Source organism: Echinops telfairi, unplaced genomic scaffold, assembly GCF_000313985.2.
Source record: "Echinops telfairi isolate 266 unplaced genomic scaffold, ASM31398v2 ScPeMD7_7412;HRSCAF=8450, whole genome shotgun sequence".
NCBI classification, from domain to species: domain Eukaryota; kingdom Metazoa; phylum Chordata; class Mammalia; order Afrosoricida; family Tenrecidae; genus Echinops; species Echinops telfairi.
Window position 1 is genome coordinate 7015124 of NW_022111312.1, and position 21066 is coordinate 7036189.

The window sequence follows — 21066 nt, forward strand, 5'->3', positions numbered from 1 at the left end:
GACAATAGGGCAATGCGCATTGGGCCCTTGGGAAGTATGGGTGCTGCTGCCTCAGACAATAGGGCAATGCGCATTGGGCCCTTGGGAAGTATGGGAGATGCTGCCTCAGACAATAGGGCAGTGCGCATTGCATGTTCAGTCTCTGTTAGGCTCCTCCTTCCCCTCCCCACCAGCTTTGGAGCACAGACTGGAAGAGAGGGTGGGTGGTCCAGGGGCAGTGGGCTGGATGGGAGCTGCTGGGGTGAGGCCAGGGCAGCAGGCTGTGCAGACCCGACAGCGTTGGGGGCTAGATGAGCGCCATCTCCTTGAGCAGTGGTGTGCAGACCAGTCCCGCTTTGGTGCAGAACTCCTGCAGTTGGTAACGGAGATGCCAAGTCATTTTGGGATGAAGGCTGGTGCCACGACTTCCATTTTTTTGTCGTTACAAAACTTAGAAAACTTGCATCGATTTTAAAAAATAACTACTGTATATACTCGCATATAAGCCAACCCGAATATCAGCCGAGGCACCTAATTTCACCACAAAGACGGCATTAAAAACATGCTGAAAAAATTTGGCTTATAGTCGAGTATAAACAGCATATTTATAGTGTTTTCAAATTAAAAGTCACCAGTAGTCACTCCTGCCCCTTGGACTTTCAAATGAAGCTCAGATTTTATTGGGGGCTGAATGTTTATTCTGACGGCTTCCCTATTCCACACCTAAGGGAGAGGGTGAGCTTGGAGTGGCTGTGGCTGAAACTGGTGCTGCCCCAGCAGCCCCAACTTGAGTGAGGATTCAAAGTTGGTTGCAATGAGTGAAGAGCCAGGAGGAGGAGAGGAGCGGCCTATTGGATATGTCTGCCTTGGCTCTGGAAGTGAAACCCCTGCAGGAGTATGAGAGCTTTCTTTAGCTGCGGCGTGTGCAGGGGAAGGTGGTCAATAAAGTTAGGATGTCAGAATAATTGTACTTCAGACATTTTCCTCTTCCCCAATGCTCATGGCAGATTAAGCCAGACTAACAAGATGCTACAAATGAGAGAACATTTGCTCTTCGTGTTTCCGTATACGACTCACTCATTTCCTCAGTATGTACTTCAGTCTTCAGAAAGACACGGTGTTAGAGTGGGGTTATCAGAATTAACATCAACTCCTGAGGTGCAGGTGAGTCCTCACCAAGTCCGTTTCTCTTTCCCTCCATCTGTGGTTTACAGGGTCAACCTGGTCTTGTAGGTGGGCAAAGGCAGACTCCAGTGTAGGCCACATTTGGGCGGTCACAATCCCAGTGAGTGGGCTCCGGAGGAGGATGGGCGAGGCCCAGGCTGTCTCCAGTGAGGCCCCAGCCTGGTGGACAGTATTACGCACCAAAGGCCACTCCCCTGGCCCGCGAGGACAGGGCCATTTGTAATGGGAGGTGGGGCTACCCTGGAGGACCCAAATGCAGCGGCATGCGCGGTACCTATAGACCTCTCCTAGGTTCGCACCAGGCTCCCCTGGGTGCCCTCTCGAGAGTCTGAGGCTTCCTTGCGTCATGCACACTAACTTTCACAAGATGCTGGCTGTGCTGCAAAACATTTCCTCCTTGAGTTTGGCCTTATGGGGCAGGAAGGCCCCCAGGACCCCTTCCTCTGCCTGCCCCGCCCTGTCCCACTCCTTCGGGTCATGTTGGTGCTCTTGCACCACCTGCTGGTACCTGTCTTCCAGGTGCATTTCCGGTTTGGGCAGCCTGGTGGCTGCTGGTCTTGCACTGTGGATAATAAGGTCTTCAGCTGGCCGTCAAGACTCTGTCTGGGTGGGGATGGGGGTGTCATGCACCCATCTCACTTCTGAGCTCTCCAGTCCCAGGCCTTCTAAACAAGTTCCTTGTTCCAGCCCGGCTGGGGCGGTGCTGACTCCTCCTGTCCGTCTGTCTGTGTCTTACCAAGTCCCCTGCTCGGAGCGCAGAGAGCACACAGGCTCTTAAGTCCTGCATGCTGATATCGCTCCTCCCAGCACCACGGCACCACCGGTGTGACAGTTCTTGTTTCCTACACCGCTTGGCAGCCATCAGGAGGCAAGAAGGGAGGGGAGTGGACCTGAGAAGTAAAGCTTCTGGGCCTGCCCGTGGAGATGCAGGCTCAAAGAGTGGCGTGGGGCCCCGGAGGGTGCATGTCTTGGGTTCTTGAGCCCACTCTCTGAGAACTAGGGAGTAGACAGACACGTAAGGAGCCTGGGCTTTGAGCCCACCTACCTTGCTCCAAAACTCGGTAACTGTGTGAGTGGTTTGACCTGTTCCCAAGGTCTTGGTTTCCTTGCATGTAAACTAAGTAAAACCAAGCTAGCCACCCTATTGAATTGTGGGGAGCAAATGGAACATCCCATCTTGGCACTGTTTTGCACATGAGGCAACCCTATGGTGATTAGGAGACCCACAGCCATGGAGTGGGCGCTGGCTTGGGCTTACACCATGTGTTAGAGTAGAGCTGCCCCATCACAGTTCCTAGGTTCCAGTTTTAGGAAAGCAGGTTTCCAGGTGCCACTGGGTGGGTTTAACTGCCCATCTTTAGGTTAGTAGTCTAGGACAGACGGTTTGTGCCAGCCAGAGAGAGCCCAAAGTTGCTCATCATTTTAAAAAATCATTTTATTAGGGGCTCTGACAGCTCTTATCACAATCCATACATCCATTGCATCAAGCACATTTGTACATTTGCTGCCATCATCATTTTCAAAACCTTTTCTTTCTACTTGAGCATTTGGTATCAGCTCTTCTTCTTTTTGAGGGCACTCGGGAACAGGCATTGTGACACAATAGCAGACATTATTAGCCCGGGGCTACAAATAGCTGGGTCCTGCCTGCTGCTTCCTCGTGGATTTTGTTAGCTCTGCATGTTGGGACTGGGACAGCTGTGTCGGCAGCTGTGTCCTGACCAGTGTGGCTGCAGGTAGGGCTGTGTACTATGGTGTGATGAAATGTGGTTCTTCTGAGACAGCTGTGCACTTTATTGTGCTGTTACCCCAGGCTTTGCCTGTACAGCGATGTATCCCCAGTAACGTTACCCGTGGTCTAGCTGGGGACTGGGCAGTGTGAATAGACGTGCTGTGCTCCAGTCCTGAGGGTGCTGTGCAGTGCAGGACTATTTGCCCAAAGCAAAGGGCCGGATCCTTCTCTGCAGGTGCCCAGTCTCCTCCTGTGCCTCTTTTTCCAGAGACTTGATGTTAGCAACACTGCCTGTCTACTGCTTTCTACGCCTCTGTCAAGTCTAACTTGAGGCCCAAGTCTAAGCTGCAGGCTTATCAGAAGAAAGTTTATAATGAAACTAGGGTGGTTCTCTAAACTTCCCTCACAAAGCTAGTGAATTAAGGCTCACAGAGAGAGTCACGTATGAACATCTTTTCATCTAAAAAAAACCTACATAAGTTGCCCATAGTTTGAAACAATCTGTGTGTCGTTTGGAGCCTGAGTTGTCCTCCTTGTGAAATAAGCTTTTTGATAGCCTTCTTCCTCAGGCTCCCTGGGGAACTCAAATGATTAAGCTTTCAGCTTCCAGTCAACAGGTTGGTGGTTCCGTCCCAACCCAGAGGCGCCTGGGAATAAAGGCCTGGCGATCTGCTTCCAGAAGGGGATCTGCTGCTTGGAAACTGGGGCCGTTCTACTCAGACAGAGGCGGGGTTGCTCGCTGTAGCTGCATGTTAGAATTGACTCCACCACAACCGATGAACAGTGGTCACATGTCGCTAATATTTGGGAGGTGCTGATCCAGGGCTTGTGTTCTGTGCTATGGCAGAGCGGCCCGTTACACCTCTGCATGATTGCAGTCCCTTCATTGGCTTGGACCTTCCTCTTGGTGTGTATGTGACCAGCGACCAGCACTGTGTGGCTCTGTGTCTTGTCCTTGTTGAAGCAGCAGATCCCCGAGGCAGAGCCGAGAGCTGTGGCCTGCTCACTCCGTACAGGGGGCCCAGCTGCCTCTCCCGTTCCTTTGTTGTTTGGGGTGGTTTTGCTTGATTTGGGGGCCTGTGTTCTCTTGATCTCTGGGTCCTTTCAGGCTTGGGTCACAATAGGTGTTGGTTTGGCTTTGCGCTGGCCCTTTGTAAACATCTGCCGACATCACAAAGCCCAACGGTTGGCAGGGTCTGCAGTGATTGGCAACGCCTCCCCGAGAAGAGTCCAGTGCTGGAACAGCGGGGGTTGCAGGTGCACTGGCACGTGGTGGCGGGCAGCGGGCACAGTCCTTGCCCACCCAGTGCCTGGCAATGCTCAGCAGCACTGTCCCGTCCCTGAAATATGTTGGCCTCGTGGACTTGTCACTCCAATTAAAACTTAAACATGAAAGCAGCCCGGGGTTCTCCCTTTGTGCTAAATCTGAGTGGGGGTTGTGCCAGATGCATGTCATGGAAATGGTTAGGGGGGTGCCAGCCTGCAGGGCCCTCCAATTGTGCCCAGGTCCTTTCTCCATACTCCCCGTCTTCCTGCTCACTCCTGCTAAGTGCACCTGAGTGGCAAGTTGCTGTTTGCCAACAGCAAGTCACCTCTGGGAGGGCGGTGAAAGTCATTTTCCACATGTTCACAGAGACGGCCGCCTTACCCAGCCGTGTGCTATGACTTATCTCTGGCAGGGACTCACAAAATAGTCTCTCTGGCTGATTGTCAAAAATTACATCATATCGGAGTAAACTGCTTTTAAATCAGACATCCATTATTCATGTATATTAACTGCTTTTTTTTAATTGGCTGTTTTGTGTATGATTTACTCTTCTCACTGGCTCTCCCTCCCTCTCCAGTTGTCTGTCTTTCTCATCATTGTTTTGTTTTGTTTTTCAAAATCTTAGCTCATCTGTGAATTGATAGAGGCTGCCCGCCTGGCTTTGTGAAGACAGATCTGCAGAGGCTACGTGTCTGTAGTTGGACTGCAGTTTTTGTAGGTCATGTGGATGGCAGGTCACAATGGCTCGGGTTGTATACATGAGCAGATGCCACCCCGAAGATTTAGACGCCGTCTCCTTTCATGCCTCTTATTAAAAACATAAACCAGAAAAGCTGAGCATTACCATCTTGTACTTCAGGGTCTGTGCTGAATCAAACTGTACCTGGCGGTGGTAAAAATCACAAAGTACTTGGTACTGTAGAAAGCAAATCGTATGTTTGTTTGTGTGCATGAAATGTACCATTACTGTAAGACCCATGTACTACTATGCCCCGGTAGGCAGTGCAGTCCACCCGCAGGCAGAGGTGGGTAGCAGTGATTCACTGAAGGCACTGAGCCCCTCCTCTGTGGCAAACATTGTATAGGCATCCAGCGAAGCACCCTTCCCTCCAGGGGTCTCATGTCTCCACGTGGGGGGATTTCACCCAGATGGTCTCGCTCTCCCAGTCGGCCTGATGCTGCTTTGTTGTTGTGGTTGGCACTTGTGTACTGTCACGTACGTTCACGAGTGCATTGCTCGGCCTTTCAGCAGCCGAGACCGCCTCTCTGGAGTGGTTTTCCTCATCCCCCAGGCCCATGTTGCACAAGCTCCTTTGGTTGGAGTTCTGTTGGCCAAAGTGCTCTCAGGGGGGCTTATCTGAAAACACCTTCATTTCATCCTCAGTCTTTGAAACGCAACTTCGCTTCTAGGCTGACAGTTATTTTCCCTCAGGCTTTTGAAGAATTTTCCTTTTTTAAAAAAGAATGAACTTTTTTATTCTACACTAGTTTAAGATTCACAGGCCTTTGAAGATATTAATGATTTTGACTTCCATTGATGTTACTGAGAAGTTGGCTATCAGTCTGTCTTCCTTAGAACTCACTTTCTCTTTCTGCCCCTTGGTCTTCTCTGTGATCTCTGGCGTTTAATTAAAAAGCTCTGATGCCACCATGGGCTAAGCGTTAGGCCAGTGACCACAAAGTCCAAGGTTCAAACCCACCAGCCGATCTGCAGGAGAGCGAGGAGGTGGTTTGCTCCCTACAGGCGGCAGTCTTGGAAATCCCAAGGAGCCGTCGCAATCAGCTCGATTGTGGGCTTGGTTTTGTCTTTGATTTCCTGAGATTTCACTATCTTACGTCTAGGTGTGGGTTCATTTTTACATATCCTGCTTGAGATTTCTGAGGCTTCTTTCGATTGTAGAAAGATCTCACCCAGCATCCTCTGGAAAGGGCCCTTTTCCTCCGTCTCGCTTCCCTGTGTTAGAACAACATCCAAGGATGGTTCAGAAACCTGGCGGAAAAATGGGCTTTTGGATCATGGAATTTTCCCACACGCGTTTTGAAGCTCACCTTCATTCCTGTTGTAGCTATATTCTGGTTCACACATGCTGCCTTTGGGTTGTCTCATTCCTATGTGTCTCCTCACTTGCCTTTTTTCTGGACATGTTAGGGAGCTTCAAACAATTCATGGAAAATGCTGTTCTCATTTAGTTTCCTGTTCCTCAAACTTTTTGACGCTCCCTTGTATTTGTTTTGATACTCCCCCCTGCACATTCAACAGTTTGGCTCCTCTTGCCCCACACACCGCTCTTGTTTCTGGGAACCTTGTCAGCATGCTTATGAGGCCTGCTCCGCCTGATTGTATCCATAAGTTTGCGTCTTTCCCCCCAAAGTTCAGAATCGCTCCTTTTTAAATTACACACTCACATTTGGTTGGTCTTAATTTGTAGAACTCCAAAGAGACCTGCAAAGAGTCTGTCAGGTACCTTGAGGGACAGTGAAAACATCGTAAATGAAGGTGGTGTCAGTTCCAACCCTGCACTGTGAGGGTGGAACTGGGACGGCAGGTTCTAGGGCAAGCATCTCTGACCTCAAGCCCAACCGGGGCAGAGGCAAACACATTTCCCAGTAGGTTCTCTCTTTGCCAATGTTGTTTTTGCTTTCTTCATTTCCTTGCGTTTAGTTGAATCAGTGTATCCCTTCATGGACCCCAGCTTCAAGCGGAGATCTCAGTTCTGAGGCTCCCCTCTGTGTTGTTCCCAAGCTGCCCCGTTGCCCCAGGCTCCAGGGTGCTGGCACATGCCCCAGGCAGCCCCGGGCTTGCGTGTGTTCTGCACCTTTCAAGCATTGGTTGGTGCTCTCTTCGCTTCTGGATCCTGTGTGTTTGCTGGCTGCACTGAGCTAACCATGCGAGTTGAACAATATGTGCTACACGGATGCTGCTGGCTGACGGAATGAATCGGCCCCAGCATCCTCAGCGTTTGTAACGGGAGGGCTTTCAGACAGTCTAGTCTGCTTGTTGTCAGAAGCGGAGCCTGAGGACTCGGTACAGTTGGGTGTTAGAGCATCCAGACTGTGCACATTCCCAAGAGAGAGAGCTGTGAGACCATCTTCTATTTTGAATAGAGTGACGTATTCCCTTTGTGCAAGTCGGCAGCAAGAGGAGACATCTAGGATTATGGGGAATGTGTTCAACCAAAAAAAAAAAAAAATTCAAGTGATCGACCGTGTGTTTTCAGACTCTGTACCAGCTCTGAGAGTGTGCCTGGCATGGCACCTCAGCCACATTGCACAGCCACCTATCAACGCAAGCACTTAGCCAGATGCCGGGAAGGTGTAACTCGCACCGTCCCTGCCACTTGCCCTTATTCACGCTGATTGAATGATCAGATGTCCGCCCCAAGGAGCGTGTAGTCTCATGAGTCAAGGACAGTTACTTTCCAACCCCTGGCATGGTATGGATTAACAGTGCCCCTCCCAGGTGCTCGCCTGACCTGCTAAATTCAGGCTCCTGAGATGATAGCTCTGCCCTCGTGGAGGCCGACGCTGTGCAGTGCAGGGCGAGGGAGCACTGGGTGAAGTATGTCGGTAGTAAACCTGTGATGACAAGAAGCGGAGAGCACAAAGTGACCTTGACTGGGCGGGAGCAGGAGCCACCATGGGGGTGCTGGCGCCGTCTCTCCACGTTGGCCTTGAGGACTTCTCCTTTCTCAGAAGAGCACACTGTGCAGGGGGCGGGAGGGGCACCTTCAAAAAGTTCATAGAAATAGAACGAAAAGACCCTGTGAGTGTCCCACAAAATTTGTGAAGCCCCTCCTTTGTGGTAGCCATGGAAGGGAATTATTACTAGGAATCTGAAAAGAAATGTGGTAGACTTTGCCATGTCCAGGAATCGCCACCCACTCTTTCCCAAGCCTGTTGTCGGTGCCTCGGCGCCGATCTGGGAAAGCTTCGCCTGTGGTTTCGTCACTCCCCCCTTAAAACTGGCAGCAGCAAGTCATCATTGATCCACGTGCCTCTCTATTTCTTTGAGTGTTGAACAGCAAATGCTGTCTTTCTTCCTTTGGGTGTCTACCCATTTCAAACCCAGAAGACAAGTCTGGTGGTCTTTGTTGTTGTTGGCTTTTTTCTTTCAATTCTCCAATTTAATTTGCCCTCTAAACGTTCACTCAAACCACAATAAAAGGTTTTCCTTTCAAGAATGTCTGCGTGCTTTGTTTCATGACGTTAGTGGCAGCTCCACTCCATGTCACTGTCCTCCTACCACCTCCTCCCCCGGCCTGTTTCCATTCACCCTTCTTTCCTGTCCCTCCTGCCTCCGGGGCTGTGTTTGGGACAAGCGCTGCTCCTGTGGTCCGCGTGGCTCACTCACTGCACAGGTGTTAGAGTTACCTTGACGGGCCAGCCTGTTGTTTCCTGGGTATCTGAGGATCTCGTCTCAGAGGTTCCACCAGTCTCTGTCGGACCAGTAAGTCTGGTTTCTGTACTGATTTTGAACTTTGCGCCTCAGTCCGGCCCCCCCACCCCCCCTCAGAATCTTCTCTGGTGATCCCAAGCAGAGTGGCCAGTCGTGGTGTGGCCGTCAGTTCTCCTGGTCTCGGGCTAGTGGAGGCTGATGCTCACGCTGTCTGCTAATCCACAACGCCTGTTAAAATGCTCTAGTTTTGCAAGGGCGCTCTCTGACCACCCCCATGACCCTTTGGAGGAGGAGAGCCAGTAGCTCAGGTGGTGGTAGTTGGCATCATGCCAGTTAGATGAGTACCAGGCGGTACAATGAAGCAGGAAAAGCGTATACGGAGTTTGTGCCCTCCGTCTGTCCGGTGTCTGATCCCCTTCATGTGGGCCTGCAAGGCTCGATCCTCTCTTCCTGTGCTTGCTGTATACTACAGGCAGATGCTGACTTGGGTGGGTATGTCCAGCCCTGGTTTAGGATCAGTTTAAAGTGCTCAGTCTAGTTCAGAACCGGTGGAGGAGGAAAGTGGGCCTGCCCCGAGTTCGCCCCGTTAGAGGACAGCAGCCATTGCTCAGGGTTTGGTCGAGTGAAACCCAGGTTTGCTTGGGCACGCTAAATGGCCCGGTCACCCAGAAGTCACAAGCCCTACCTGCCCGCACCAGGGACGTTGCTAATGCTTCCCTGCTGTCGGGCCTGTGACTCCCACCTCCTCCTTGACCCTGTGCAGCTGCCTTAGTGCTCACGACACCCGCTACCAGAACATAGCTGTACGCTTGGGTGGTGGGTCTCCGCAGAGAGCACATCTCGGGGATGGAGGAGCAGGGCACCTGGCAGCCGTGCACCAGCTGGTGAAGAGGGGGGTGGTTTCCACTGGCAACAGGCTGAAGCTGCCCAACATCATGGTTGTCCCTGTCCATTCCTGGGCCGTGGACTTAGATGACTGATAAATATTTGTTGACTGGATTACAGCAGTATTTCTTTTCTATAAAAAAAGATAAACCACCAGGTAGATGTCCATGTGGAATTATGTATTCACAGAGAAATAGTGTGCAGTCATTAAAAAGAACACGATCTTAAAGGGGAGGAAGGGAAAGGCGTTAGGAACAAGCTCAATCGATAGGTCCTGACAAGAAACCAACTCTCAAGACATGTGGCTTTGTGGGAAAATGTATTTCAGAACGTTAATCCCACGCAGAGATCAGAAAATGTGTGTGTGCACGCACACACACACACACAAGCGTGTGCTGGAAAGTTATACGAGGGCCTCCCTTCCCACCCTTAACTGGCTATCTCTGGGAGCAGGCTGCCACTCTGTTACAATGGACGGTGGTACAAGCTTGTACCCTATTTGAAATTAGAAGAAGAGACTTTAGAAATCAAAGCTTTCAGCAAAGTCTGAATAAGTCTACAAAGTTGCGAGTTAAACATGGAAGACTGGGATTTTTGAAAATAAGGTCTCTAAGTGGGGGGAGACGGGGGTGCGGATCATGGAACTTTCTCCCGAAGCTCTTTTTAAACAGACTGCTCGTTTGGTCCGATGTGCCCAGGGGAAGAGAAGCCCCAGCGCCGTGTGACTACGCTGTGCTCCATGCAGGCACCTTTGCACAGTCCTGCCAGATGAACCGTGTGTGGTTGCTGTAGAGAATTCTTCAAGAAACATCTAACCCCGCTAAAAATTTTGCTCTGTAATCACTACTTAACCTCCTCTGTAACGTATACTTAGTACTTAAAGACAAACATCCCAACAACAGCTATTGATTTGGCGGTCACATTAGTGCCGAGCATTGTCTCCAGGACTTTGGCCACGGGTAGTTTTTTCCTTCTCTCCAGCCTCGCCGTGCACCTCTGAGAGCGAGTCAAGTGGCCACGGACCGAGACTCACCCAACTAGAGCAATAAAGAGAAAAATTAGTCTAATGCATGGTCTTAACAAGAGGGAGAGCGCGCACATGAATAATTAATCTCACTAGTCTGTGGCAATCAGATAAAATGAAGTCCCATTTGCTCAACCTTATTAAAAGAGAGAGAGTGCGGGAGGGAGGTGGGAGCGATGGTAAAGGTCGTTCGGGGACTTGTAGCATGGAAAGACCCGCCTCTGAGACGGGTAATGTATTTTCTACTCTCTGTGGTCTTTAACTAACCGTCATGGTAAAGGTACTCTGTGGATAGTTCTGATTCGTTGAATTATTAAACATTCTAGAAGATACTTGACTCCCGACTCCGAACTCCGATGTCTTTATGATGAATTTGTAGAAAGCTAGTTTTTGGCAGGGGATCGGGGCTCAATAGATCACTCAGAAACGGGCCCTCCCCCTATCAAAAAAGAACTTGTCGAAAATCCGAATCAGTATCAGATTTCAGTTCTTGTACCTACCGGCGGCATTTTGCTGATTACATAAGCCTCCTTTCCTGCAACAGGCACTGAAGTATATTATAAACGAGAAAACATGGCGCCCAGCAACCCTCTGTGCCGATCGGGAAGAGGGACAGAGCAGTCTGCTCCTCACACTCCCTGTCTCTCCAGGAGAGCGGGCTTTATGTGAGCACGTTATTAACTGTAGTGAGGACGGTTGATGATTCCCTTATTCTCAGTTGGAAGAAGAATCTTATTTTGGATGTTTTAGAATTATTGAAATTTTCAAGGGCAGAACCGTTGGTTTTCAGCTGCATTAGAGCTGGTCCTCCAGGGTCTTGATGGGGTAAGGCAAGGCATTTGAAAGCCTGAAACGCAGCCCTCTTTCCCTTCGGAAGCTCCTGGCTTCCAAGAATGACTAACTCACACTGGAAGCTGCTTTTGCTGCTAGCCGTGGCCAGAGCTTCACCTGTGGGCAGCGTGTGCTGACACTGTGATGGGTCTCCACCCTGACAGCTGACTCAACTGTAGGGTTACGAAGACAGAGAAGGTCATTTTCTCCTGAAAGCACTTGATGCTAGGGAAACGCTTCAGTTTGGTGACATCGGCACTCTTTTTTTTTTAATAATCATTTTATTAGGGGCTCATACAACTCATCACAATCTGTACATACATCATATGTGCCCAGCACTTTAGTACATATGTTGACTTCATCATTCTTACAACACCCACTTTCCACTTGTTCTTGATTATTTTTAACTAATCTTTTTGGGGGTGAGAGTGTCAATTACTTAGTAAGGTCCTTACTTCCAGCCATAATCCTAAGCATTTAGTGTTTGTTGAAGTATGAAGATTGGTAATCAAAAGCAGAACAGAACCTTACATTGTCTCCATATGGATTGGGCTTGTGTGTGTGTTAAATTCTTGCTGGAAAGCACTACAAACGTGCTCCAATGCAGGGAAGCTCTGCCCAGAGAGAGAAGCCCCCTTTCTTATTCACCTTCATGTGTACATGGGGGACAGCACTTTGTAAAATTAGCCAGTGGACAAAACGACAGGAAGAGCTTCAGTTTGGGTGTGTGGGTGTCGTCTGCTGGCTTCCTCTTCCCGTGGTGTAAATACAGCGAGGAGACAGAAGGAGGACCCCAGGTGGCTCCCCCGCAAGTTTCCTGGTAGCTTTCCCATCCGATCCCAGTCAGAAGCTGTCAGCAGCCCTTATTCCAGACCTCTTTTGCTATGCAAATAACGGAAACATCAGCCAGCCACAGCCAGGATACCAACTGTCCCATTGTACATGTTTCTTTCCGGTCTTCTCTGAGAGTGTTGGCACCATGGCCTGAGGAACTCTTTGGCTGCTTATGGAACCCCCACACCCAGGTTGGCCACCCCTCACCTGGAAAGGCCTGGGGCATTGAGGAGCAGAACACCTTTGCTAAGAGCCGAGTGGCAGGTGGCATTCCCATCCCTGAAAGCGTAAGGTGCAGGCGTGGTATCGGTACTGACATAATAGCCCCTATGTTGCTTCCTCCCGCAGATCCTGGTGTGCAGTCTCGAAGCGGAACGCTGCATCTCGAAGCTGGGGAATGCGCTTGGTGACTTCACATGTGTCAACCTCCGAGACAGTCCTCCCAGCCTCATGGTCAGCGGCAACATGGACAGGAGGTAGGCCTGAGCCAGCAGCAGCATTTTGTCGCAGCGCCCAGCTTCTGCAGAGGCTTTGCTGCTGCACTCCAGAGCTCGAGCCACCTCGAGCTCCGCCCGAGTCCGTCAACACTGCCTCTGTGAACTCGAAGAACAAAGTCTGGCATGAGGTAACGCTTGCATATCGCTGGGCCTCTGCCTCATTTCTGAAGCACCCTGGGAAGGTTTCCTTTTAAGCCATTTGGTGGACGCAGTTGGTGGAAGGTCCAGTGAGACCACTTGGAATATTTTTTGTCCCCCTGCTGCAAAATTTGTTTGGCATTTAAAAGCTCACTTTCTAATATTAAAAACAATAACCTAAGGGATGAATCATGTTCAACAAAATAGGGTTGCCTGCCAAATGATGTCAAGAGTGTATTTCAGAACACTGTGGTGTCCCTCTGGTGATGGGGGAAAAAAAGAGACTGCATGTGAACAGACTCCAGTTTCTATTTAGCTGATTAGCAGTCTCCTCTTTAACGCATTGGCTTAGGGAGTCGGCTTTTCCCGGTACAGGGTCCAGTGCCAGCCACGGACGCTCCAGGAACCATCAGCACGAAAGGATTAAAGTGTTTGAAAAGGACCCTCAGAGTCCAGATTTTGGGTTCCCTCCCTCCCTTCCTGCCCCCTTGCCTCTGTCTTTTCTTTTCCTTTCTTTCTTTCTTTTTTGGCTGGTTATCGGCCATGTCTGATCCAATGCCCCAAAGAGAGGTAGCATGGCTAGAGGCCAGGCTCTGTGGCACCCCCTCCCCTGTGCCTGGCCCTGCACTGCAGGTGGTGGTCTGCTCAGTGGTGGGCATCAGATTGTGAGGCGGGCACTCCTCTGTGCCAAATCCCAGACCTCTGTCCCGCCAATGTGGCAGCTTGCAAAAATAATTATTTTGTCAAATAATATTTTCAACTCCCGACCTCCACCCCTCTAGCTACTCTCCCCACTTTGAACAAAAAGATAACCACTGCATTTTTTTCTCTCGCCCTCCTGAGGAGCAACTATCTTGACGCTTGAGAGTGGAGCTCCTTGGGGGGCATGTGCAGGCAGTTTTTGTCTTAAACAACCAACCGTAACGACAAACCCACCAACAGCAGCAAACCACTAGGCTTGATAAGCGCCCCCCACATACTGCACGGCGAAGGGAAGACACCAGTCTGTGCACCTAGTTTGATGCCTACATCGTTGTTTCCCAGATTGAGCTGCACAGAGGGTCTACGCCTGTCTGCAGGATCCTCCCCAGGGAGCTGGCGGCTGCTCTTTCTCCTGGAGGGTGCTGCAGAGGGCTCTTGGGGACATCCACAGGGACAGGCTGAGGAATGTGGAGTCTGCTTCCGAGCCTGCTTGCAGCAGGAGCACGCGAGGCTCACAGGAGGGCTCCATCACTTACCCCACTTAGCCCTCCAAGCACAGCGTCCAAGTAGAACAAGAGGCCCACGACCAGCCACACATCGATCGCCTCCCCAGCGAGGAGACTGCCTGCTGTGTGGTCGGAGCAGGGCTGCCTAGTTCTGTTGCTATTGCCAGAGAGGATCTAAAGGCGCCTACTATCAAAGGGCTCTCTGATCATTTAAAAAAAAAACTCTCGGTGTGTTCTGGAGGCCTGTTTGCGTAGTGAATTGGTCGCCGTACTGTGGGGTGACGTACAGGCTTTCCAGTGTGTCAAGGTGCTCCCGTTGCCTTCTGGTGGTTCCATCCGTGTCCTGTCGGCGCTGACACTTTGGTCTCCTGTAGCAGATGTCTCATTGGTACAGCCCTGTACGTGTGGATACTGCCCTTCATTTTGTGTGCTGCTCAAAAGGTGACCTTGGAGGAGAGTTTGGGTTCCAGGTGTCAAGAGTCTCTCCGAGGGTCTCTGGGGCTGTCCTGGGCCAGTACGTCTGGACTTTTCTAAGGATGTGAGCTCTGGCCCATATTTGTTGGCCTCCCTGTTCGGGTCCATCTGTTGGGGTTGGGAGCTGTAGCAGGAACGTTCTATCCCTTCTCTCAGGGAGATACGGCCATAGCTTGTGTAGGCTGTTCCCTCTGGACTCAGGTTCTCCCCGAGGCTGGCTTCTCTTCTCTGGTCCTTTGAAGTCCAAATATGTCCATGGTAAGCCTTTTTTTTTTAAAAGGAAATATGATGTTTGTTTTGTTTTTTTCAAATCCTCAGTTTCTATGGGTGAGACGAATAGATGAATGATACAGAGTTGGGAGGTGGTCAGGCTGTGGCATGAATCAGGGCCTGCCCTGCGGCTGCTTGCTAGCTATCACACAGACTACTGGGGCCAGACTCATATGAGGCTGCTCTTGATGAATCAAAATATCAGTGTCAGTAACTTGCATTGAAAACACAGGTGTTAATCTATTGGGGTTTTTTGTTTTGGAAAAAGGAAGAAATGGCATTGAAACATTTAATGTGGTAGAGGGAAGCTTTTTTTCTCTCCAAAAGCTTAATAGCAATGCGTAAGCTTGCTTGAAGACGCGTGCCCAGGCTTGTGTGTTTCATTTCAGAAACGGGAGTAAAGGCTGGAATATGATGGTGAAAACTCTGGGAAAGAAGTATGTCCTTGACTGGTCTGTAATGGCTGATATGGGGGAAAAGAGAAAGAAAAAGCCACAAAACCTTGGAGATTTCCGTTTTTATTTAAAAAAGCTTAATTCCCACTATAGTCTCTTAGTACTTTATAAATAACTTGAGAATGAAATGGACCCTAAAGATACATAAGACTGTCCCAGATGGAGACTGAGTAAAGTCTTCATTAAAGCAAGGAGATCAGCTGGATTTGTAGCTTGCAAACATGGGTGGAATTTTGCAAGCCGTTTCACTTTTTAGGGAGGAGAAATTGTGAGATTATGGTTTTTCTTCTCCTGAGAGGAAAGGATTGTAGAATGGCAGGGAGAAAACGGGCGTGGTTTTTGCACAAGACTTGTATTAGGATGGAGACCAGGGAAAGAACTGGGTCAATGTTACAGGGGTGATGGGCATTAACATTAGGCCTTAGGACTGGGTGTTTGAGCCTGTTCTACGTAACCACGGCAGGGCCTGGTACTTAGAATAAAATGCATACGGTATTAAATACATGCTAAGATGCACTTTTTTTTCTTTAAACAGTTTCACGTTGTAGCTTTGGAGTCTTTTAATCAGCGCCTCAAAAATAACTGGGAAGTGTAGACCTCTTTGGTTCCATCATATCTGAGATTTTTTTCAGCCATTATTTCTTCAAATATTTTTCTGCATGAATCCTTTCTCCTCTGGGACTGCACCCCAGTCATTTACATGCCAGTCATGATCTTGCCCAAACAGATTTTTCTTTCTGTTCTTCAGATTGGATACATAATTATTGGCTTTCCTCTGTCACCTACATTCTGCTATTGAGCCCATCTAGTGATTTTTTTTTATTTTAGATATAGGATTCTATATTTACTATTCAATTTTTTTTTAGTCTCTCTTGCTCTGATGAGAAAAACACCACCACTCTCTCCATTCCATCGTACCTTTATGCCATAGAAGAAAGTGACAGGAGCTGCGTCAGGTGGCTGATAAACCCGAGACATGATTTATCTCAGGGCTGACATATGAAGGGGTACCCCCCAAAAAAAAAAACTTAACACTTTTTTCCCAGAACTATGAATGTATTTATTTTTTAAACAAAACAACCTATCACCTTCAAAGTACTCTCCATGACACTTAATACATTTGTCAAATCTGAGATTCCATTCTTGGAAACATTTTTCAAACTCATCTGTTTGGATGGCTGACTACACCTCCTTGTTATGGTTTTGTTTCCTTCACCTCTTCTACGTGGTCAAATTGCTGTCCATTCATGTCCCTCTGCATTTGTGGAAACAAAAGGAAGTTGCACAGAGCGAGGTCAGGTGAGTCAGATCCATGGGGCAAGAGAGGCATGCTGTTTTTAGCCAAAACCTGGCGCACTGAGATGGCTGTGTGAGCAGGTGCATTGTCGCGATGGCAAAACCAGTCCCCCGTCTGCCACAAATCAGGCCTTTTTTAATCACACTGTTATGCAATCTTTTCAGAACCTCTAAATAGAAAGCTTGATTAACGTCTGACCTGGTGGAGAAACAACTCACATCACAAAAACAAATGAGCATAGTTTTGGGGGGGAGGTACCCCTCATATGTAAATTCTTTTCCATTGAGCATCAGTTGTGTTTTGTTTTTTCTTATCTCTTGGACATCGTGGATGTATATTGCGCATACTTCGGATCCTGTGATACAAAGGTAAGTACAACATTGGTACTAGGATTCCAGTTCAAACACGCACAGTTTATGCCAGATTGTGATTAAACACGTCTCTGCAGTCAGTGGAGGGCTGTAGACAATTTCTCTCAACTATACAGTTGTTCTTCTTAAGGTGGCTTTAACAAAAGGTCGCATCACAATAGGGACTTCTGGGCCAGTTACCATCAGGACAGAGAGACCATCAGAGGGTACAGAACCCAGGGGCTTCCTGTGAGTTCAAAGAAAACTGAAAACAACAAAAGACCAGAGAAGTTGTGCAAAGAGAGTTTTCCCATCACAGCAAAGCACCTGCTCCTTCAGCCAAGCAGCAGGGGCTGCCCTCGGAGAATTGCATTGGGGGAACCACACCTCATTCATCCTGAAGCCCCTTCAGACTTTCTTTGTTCCCAGAACTTTAAGACCATTTCAAAGGACTCTGATTTAGGACCCTTCAGGATGCCAGAACTGCCGTCCTGACAGGCATCAACTAAGGGCAGAGAGCTGGGCCAACCACCTCTAGAAGTGCCTGCCGTCGATGGAGGAGATGTTACACCAGAGCGTCACAATTTGGTATTTCTGCCTTAGGGAAGGTTTCTATGGCTTTGAAACAAACAGTACTTTTGACTTACCCTTGTATCATCCACAGGGAAGTTTTTGTTTCTTATTTGAAACAGTCAACCCTAGTTAGGTTCAGGCTGCAGGGTCTGCCTGGCCTTCCTAGGCCAGTAATTGTAGTGTCAGCTCCACTTCTAAAGCCTCTGTGTGCAGCAGGCTCTAAGTCAGTGCCTTGCTTGCGGCCCAGGTGCGAGGCCAAGGCACGGCAGTGGTTTCCAATGGGCTCTGTTCGCGTGGCTTTCGCTGGACTGCTTTGAACCTGCCCTGCACAGCTCCGGGTGAGTCTGGGATGTGTGTGTGTGTCATGTCAGCGTTACAGGAGCCCCTCCCTGAGAACTCCTAACCTTTGCAGTCTGCAGGGACCCCTTTACCTGGCCCTCTGGCCAAAGAGGGCGTTTCTTGCTCTAAGTTTTACCTGCCGGCACTGCTACCCCTGTGCAGCTCTGTGGCTGCTCTTGGCAAAGAACCCCAGGAGAAAGCAGAAGGGGTGGGGCACACTTGCTGGACTGTGCAGCTGCCTTTCTTGGTGTAAGCTCAGCACCACCGCTTAGCTGTCTGCACTGAAGCCTCGCTCTCAGGGAAGAGCCTGGAGAGAAAGGCCCCCAAGCCCAGCCCACTGCCATCACATAGTTAGTCTGTAGGACAGAGCTCAGCAGCCCGGAAAGGGTCTCCAAGGCTGTAAACCTGTACGGGGGCAGACCGCCTTGTCCGACTCCCAGGGAGCAGCTGTTGGATTTGAACTGCTTACCTTTCGGTTAGCTCAAATGCTACCAAGGCTCCCTGAGAGAGAGGAAGATGGGGACTCCTCCTCTGTATGGCTCTCCTTAATCCTTTGTTCACTTTTGCAGTTCGGGGGGTGTGGGTTTTGTCCAGAGGTCTGGGATGTAATCACAGGAGACATGTGCAGCCATGGCTGCCGCCATCTCGGCTGGATTAGGAACACCCCCCCCCCCCTTTCTTTTAAATGATCTCAAGAAACACTGCCCTTGGCAAGCGGGGCTGGTGACAGAGGTGCTTCTCCCTCTGTCATCCTCAGTGAAATCAGGGGCCTCTCCTGGAGAAGCTTGTCTCTGCTCCACCCAGGAGAAGAGCTGGGGGTAAGGGCACACAGCCTGTTACTGGGTTGCTAAGGCAACACTGGGTGAACCAGCAAACCCACAGTCTTCCCTACCCAGGTTCTCACATTGTAAAATTTTCTAGCAGCTTTATTGAGAGAAAATTCACATGCCATACAGTTCAGGATTTAAATTGTAAAACTCAGTGGTTTTTAATGAGTTCACAGGGTTGTGCGACTACCACCACAGTCAATTTTAGAGCATTCTCATCTCTCTCCACCAAAAGAAGCCCTATCCCCATTAGCAGCCGCTAGCTACCCCCACCCCTCCCAGCAACCACTCCTCTCCCCACCTCTCTGAACCCGTGCCAGTTCTTGACGTTGCATACCAATAGGGTCCTACACTGCAAGCTGCTTCCAGGTGCTGAATGAGATCTCGTCCTAATTGTGCTGTTAAGAATCTGTGGGTCTCTAACCTCCCTTAAGTGCACAAAAGGCCTCCAGCTTTTTCCATTATTTACAAGGTGGACCTACAGCAAGTAATGAATAACCTGTTGAGAGTACTGGCTGATGCACTCATTTCAAAATGAAGGCAAGTTTGCATAACCTGAACACAAAAATGTGTGTGTGTGTGTGTGTGCACCCCAACTCCCCCCACAGCCTCGCTCTAATCCACACATCAGGTTCCTGAAAGGGCTCCTTGGGCCTCTTCTGAGTCTCCCATGCTAGGTTTTAAGGCAGGTTCGTTCCGTTCTGGTTCCTGTGACAAGTCACCCAAAATGTCCAAATTCTGGCCTGTTCCTGCTTCACTTTGACGACCATCGCAGAAGCAGGTCGAAACCCTGTGGTCCACAGGTCACACCAGAATGATCCAGGAACTGCCTGCACCCTGCCCGTGGGCTGTGACCGGCTTCTTTCACTTAATGTTCTCAAGACTCATGGGGTAGCCCTTCTCGGCCGCTTTCTTTATGGCTACATAATAGTCCATAGATTGATAGGCCACATGTTGCTTATCCATCCATTTGCTGACGAACACCTGGTGGTTAATTTTTGGCTGTTGTGAATGCTGCTGCTGTTAACGTTGGGGGTGGGGGTGGAGCTTGTCTGTGGCTACGCCTTCATTTCTCTTGGGTGCTGTACCCCTCGGAATGGAATTGCTTGTCCTGTGGTAATTCTTGTTCACCCTTTGGAGGATCTACCCGACTGTTTTCCAAAGCAGTATTTTCATTTTACGCCCACGATGTCGCTCCACCCTCATGAACTCTTGCCGCTGTCTGATGGCGACCGCCCCGTGGGTGCCAGCTGGTTCTCACTGTGCTTGTCACTCGCATCGGCGATGGCCGGTGCTGAACGTCCCTCCATGTGTCCGCTGACCACTGGCCGGTCTCTTTCCAGAGCCTTTGGCCATTTCTACTCACTGAGTGCTGTTGTTATTTGTGCTGGATGCAAACTTTTACCGATAGATGATTTGCAGATATTCTCATTTTCGCTTTCTTGATGGTGTCGTTTGAGGACAACCATTTTACATTTTGATGAAGTGTAATTCTTTCTTTTGTTGTCATGGCTAAGAAATCTTTTATTTGCCTAAGGTCACAAAGGTCTATTTACCCCAGAAAAGTCTTACATTGGAAGGAGTTTCAGCTCTTACACTGACCTCGGTGCCTGATCCATTTGGTGTCCATTTTATATATGGTGTGAGGTTAGGGTCCAACTTCATTCTATTACCCCATTTTCCTGAAAAGACCGGTGGACTCTCTCCATCAAATTGTCTTGGCTCTCTTGTTGAAAACCATTTGATCGTCAATTTAAGGGTTGATTTTGGATTCTCTCTCCTACTACTCTGTTCATCTAAATAGCAGTCCTTCTGCCAATACCTCACTGTCTTGATTATTGAGCTTATTTATCACATGCTCCCCCCCCCTCTTTCTACTAAGAAAGACAGTACGCATCCCAGTGTCAGGCATGGCCCATGTTAACACTGTTGAAAAAGGGAAACACTCACACTGGAATCTTGAGGTGCTCCGTGCGTGCAAACAGGGCATTCAGCATTCCCGTTGGGGTCCCGTTCCTTTGTCTGCACTTGGGCAGGCTGTCCCGATACTGGACCACAACACGGTTGCTTTCCTCGCAGTCTCTGAGACCGTCCAGTGCCGTCCCTGCTGAGCAAACAGGTCTAGAGAACTTCAGTGACTGGTTTTGGAGGTTTGAGGCCTCCTTGGATCAAACTAGGCAGATCGACTTGGAAATACATGGTTTTTGGTCTCTGTTTCAAACAAATCATTTGCAGAAGACCCTTATCAGTGTTATGTAGATAAAGTTATTGATTTGGGCATATAGGCTATCTTTCAAATCTTTAATAACTCAGGTTCATCAAAACCAAAAGGATCATGTATTGATTTCGTTTTAACAAAATAGTCATTTTCTTGATTAATTGGGGCATGAAAAAAAAACCCAGGCCTACGTTTTAATACCTTACTGCTTGTTCGCATTTGTTTTCTGGATAGAAATGTAGCCGTAGGTCGGGTCTTTAATGAAACTCGCGCAGCAAAGCTCAACC

The 21066-nt window shown here is 49.2% G+C and overlaps 1 protein-coding gene across 2 annotated transcripts in view; it reads left to right on the plus strand.

The window, feature by feature from the left end:
• Positions 1-21066, plus strand: part of FBXW8 (F-box and WD repeat domain containing 8) — a 133807-nt gene that overhangs the window by 101937 nt on the left and 10804 nt on the right. For both annotated transcript variants that reach the window (XM_045296761.1, XM_045296760.1), the window contains exon 8: positions 12482-12609. In XM_045296761.1, coding sequence (XP_045152696.1) covers positions 12482-12609 — 128 coding nt within the window. The remainder of the gene's footprint in view (positions 1-12481; positions 12610-21066) is intronic.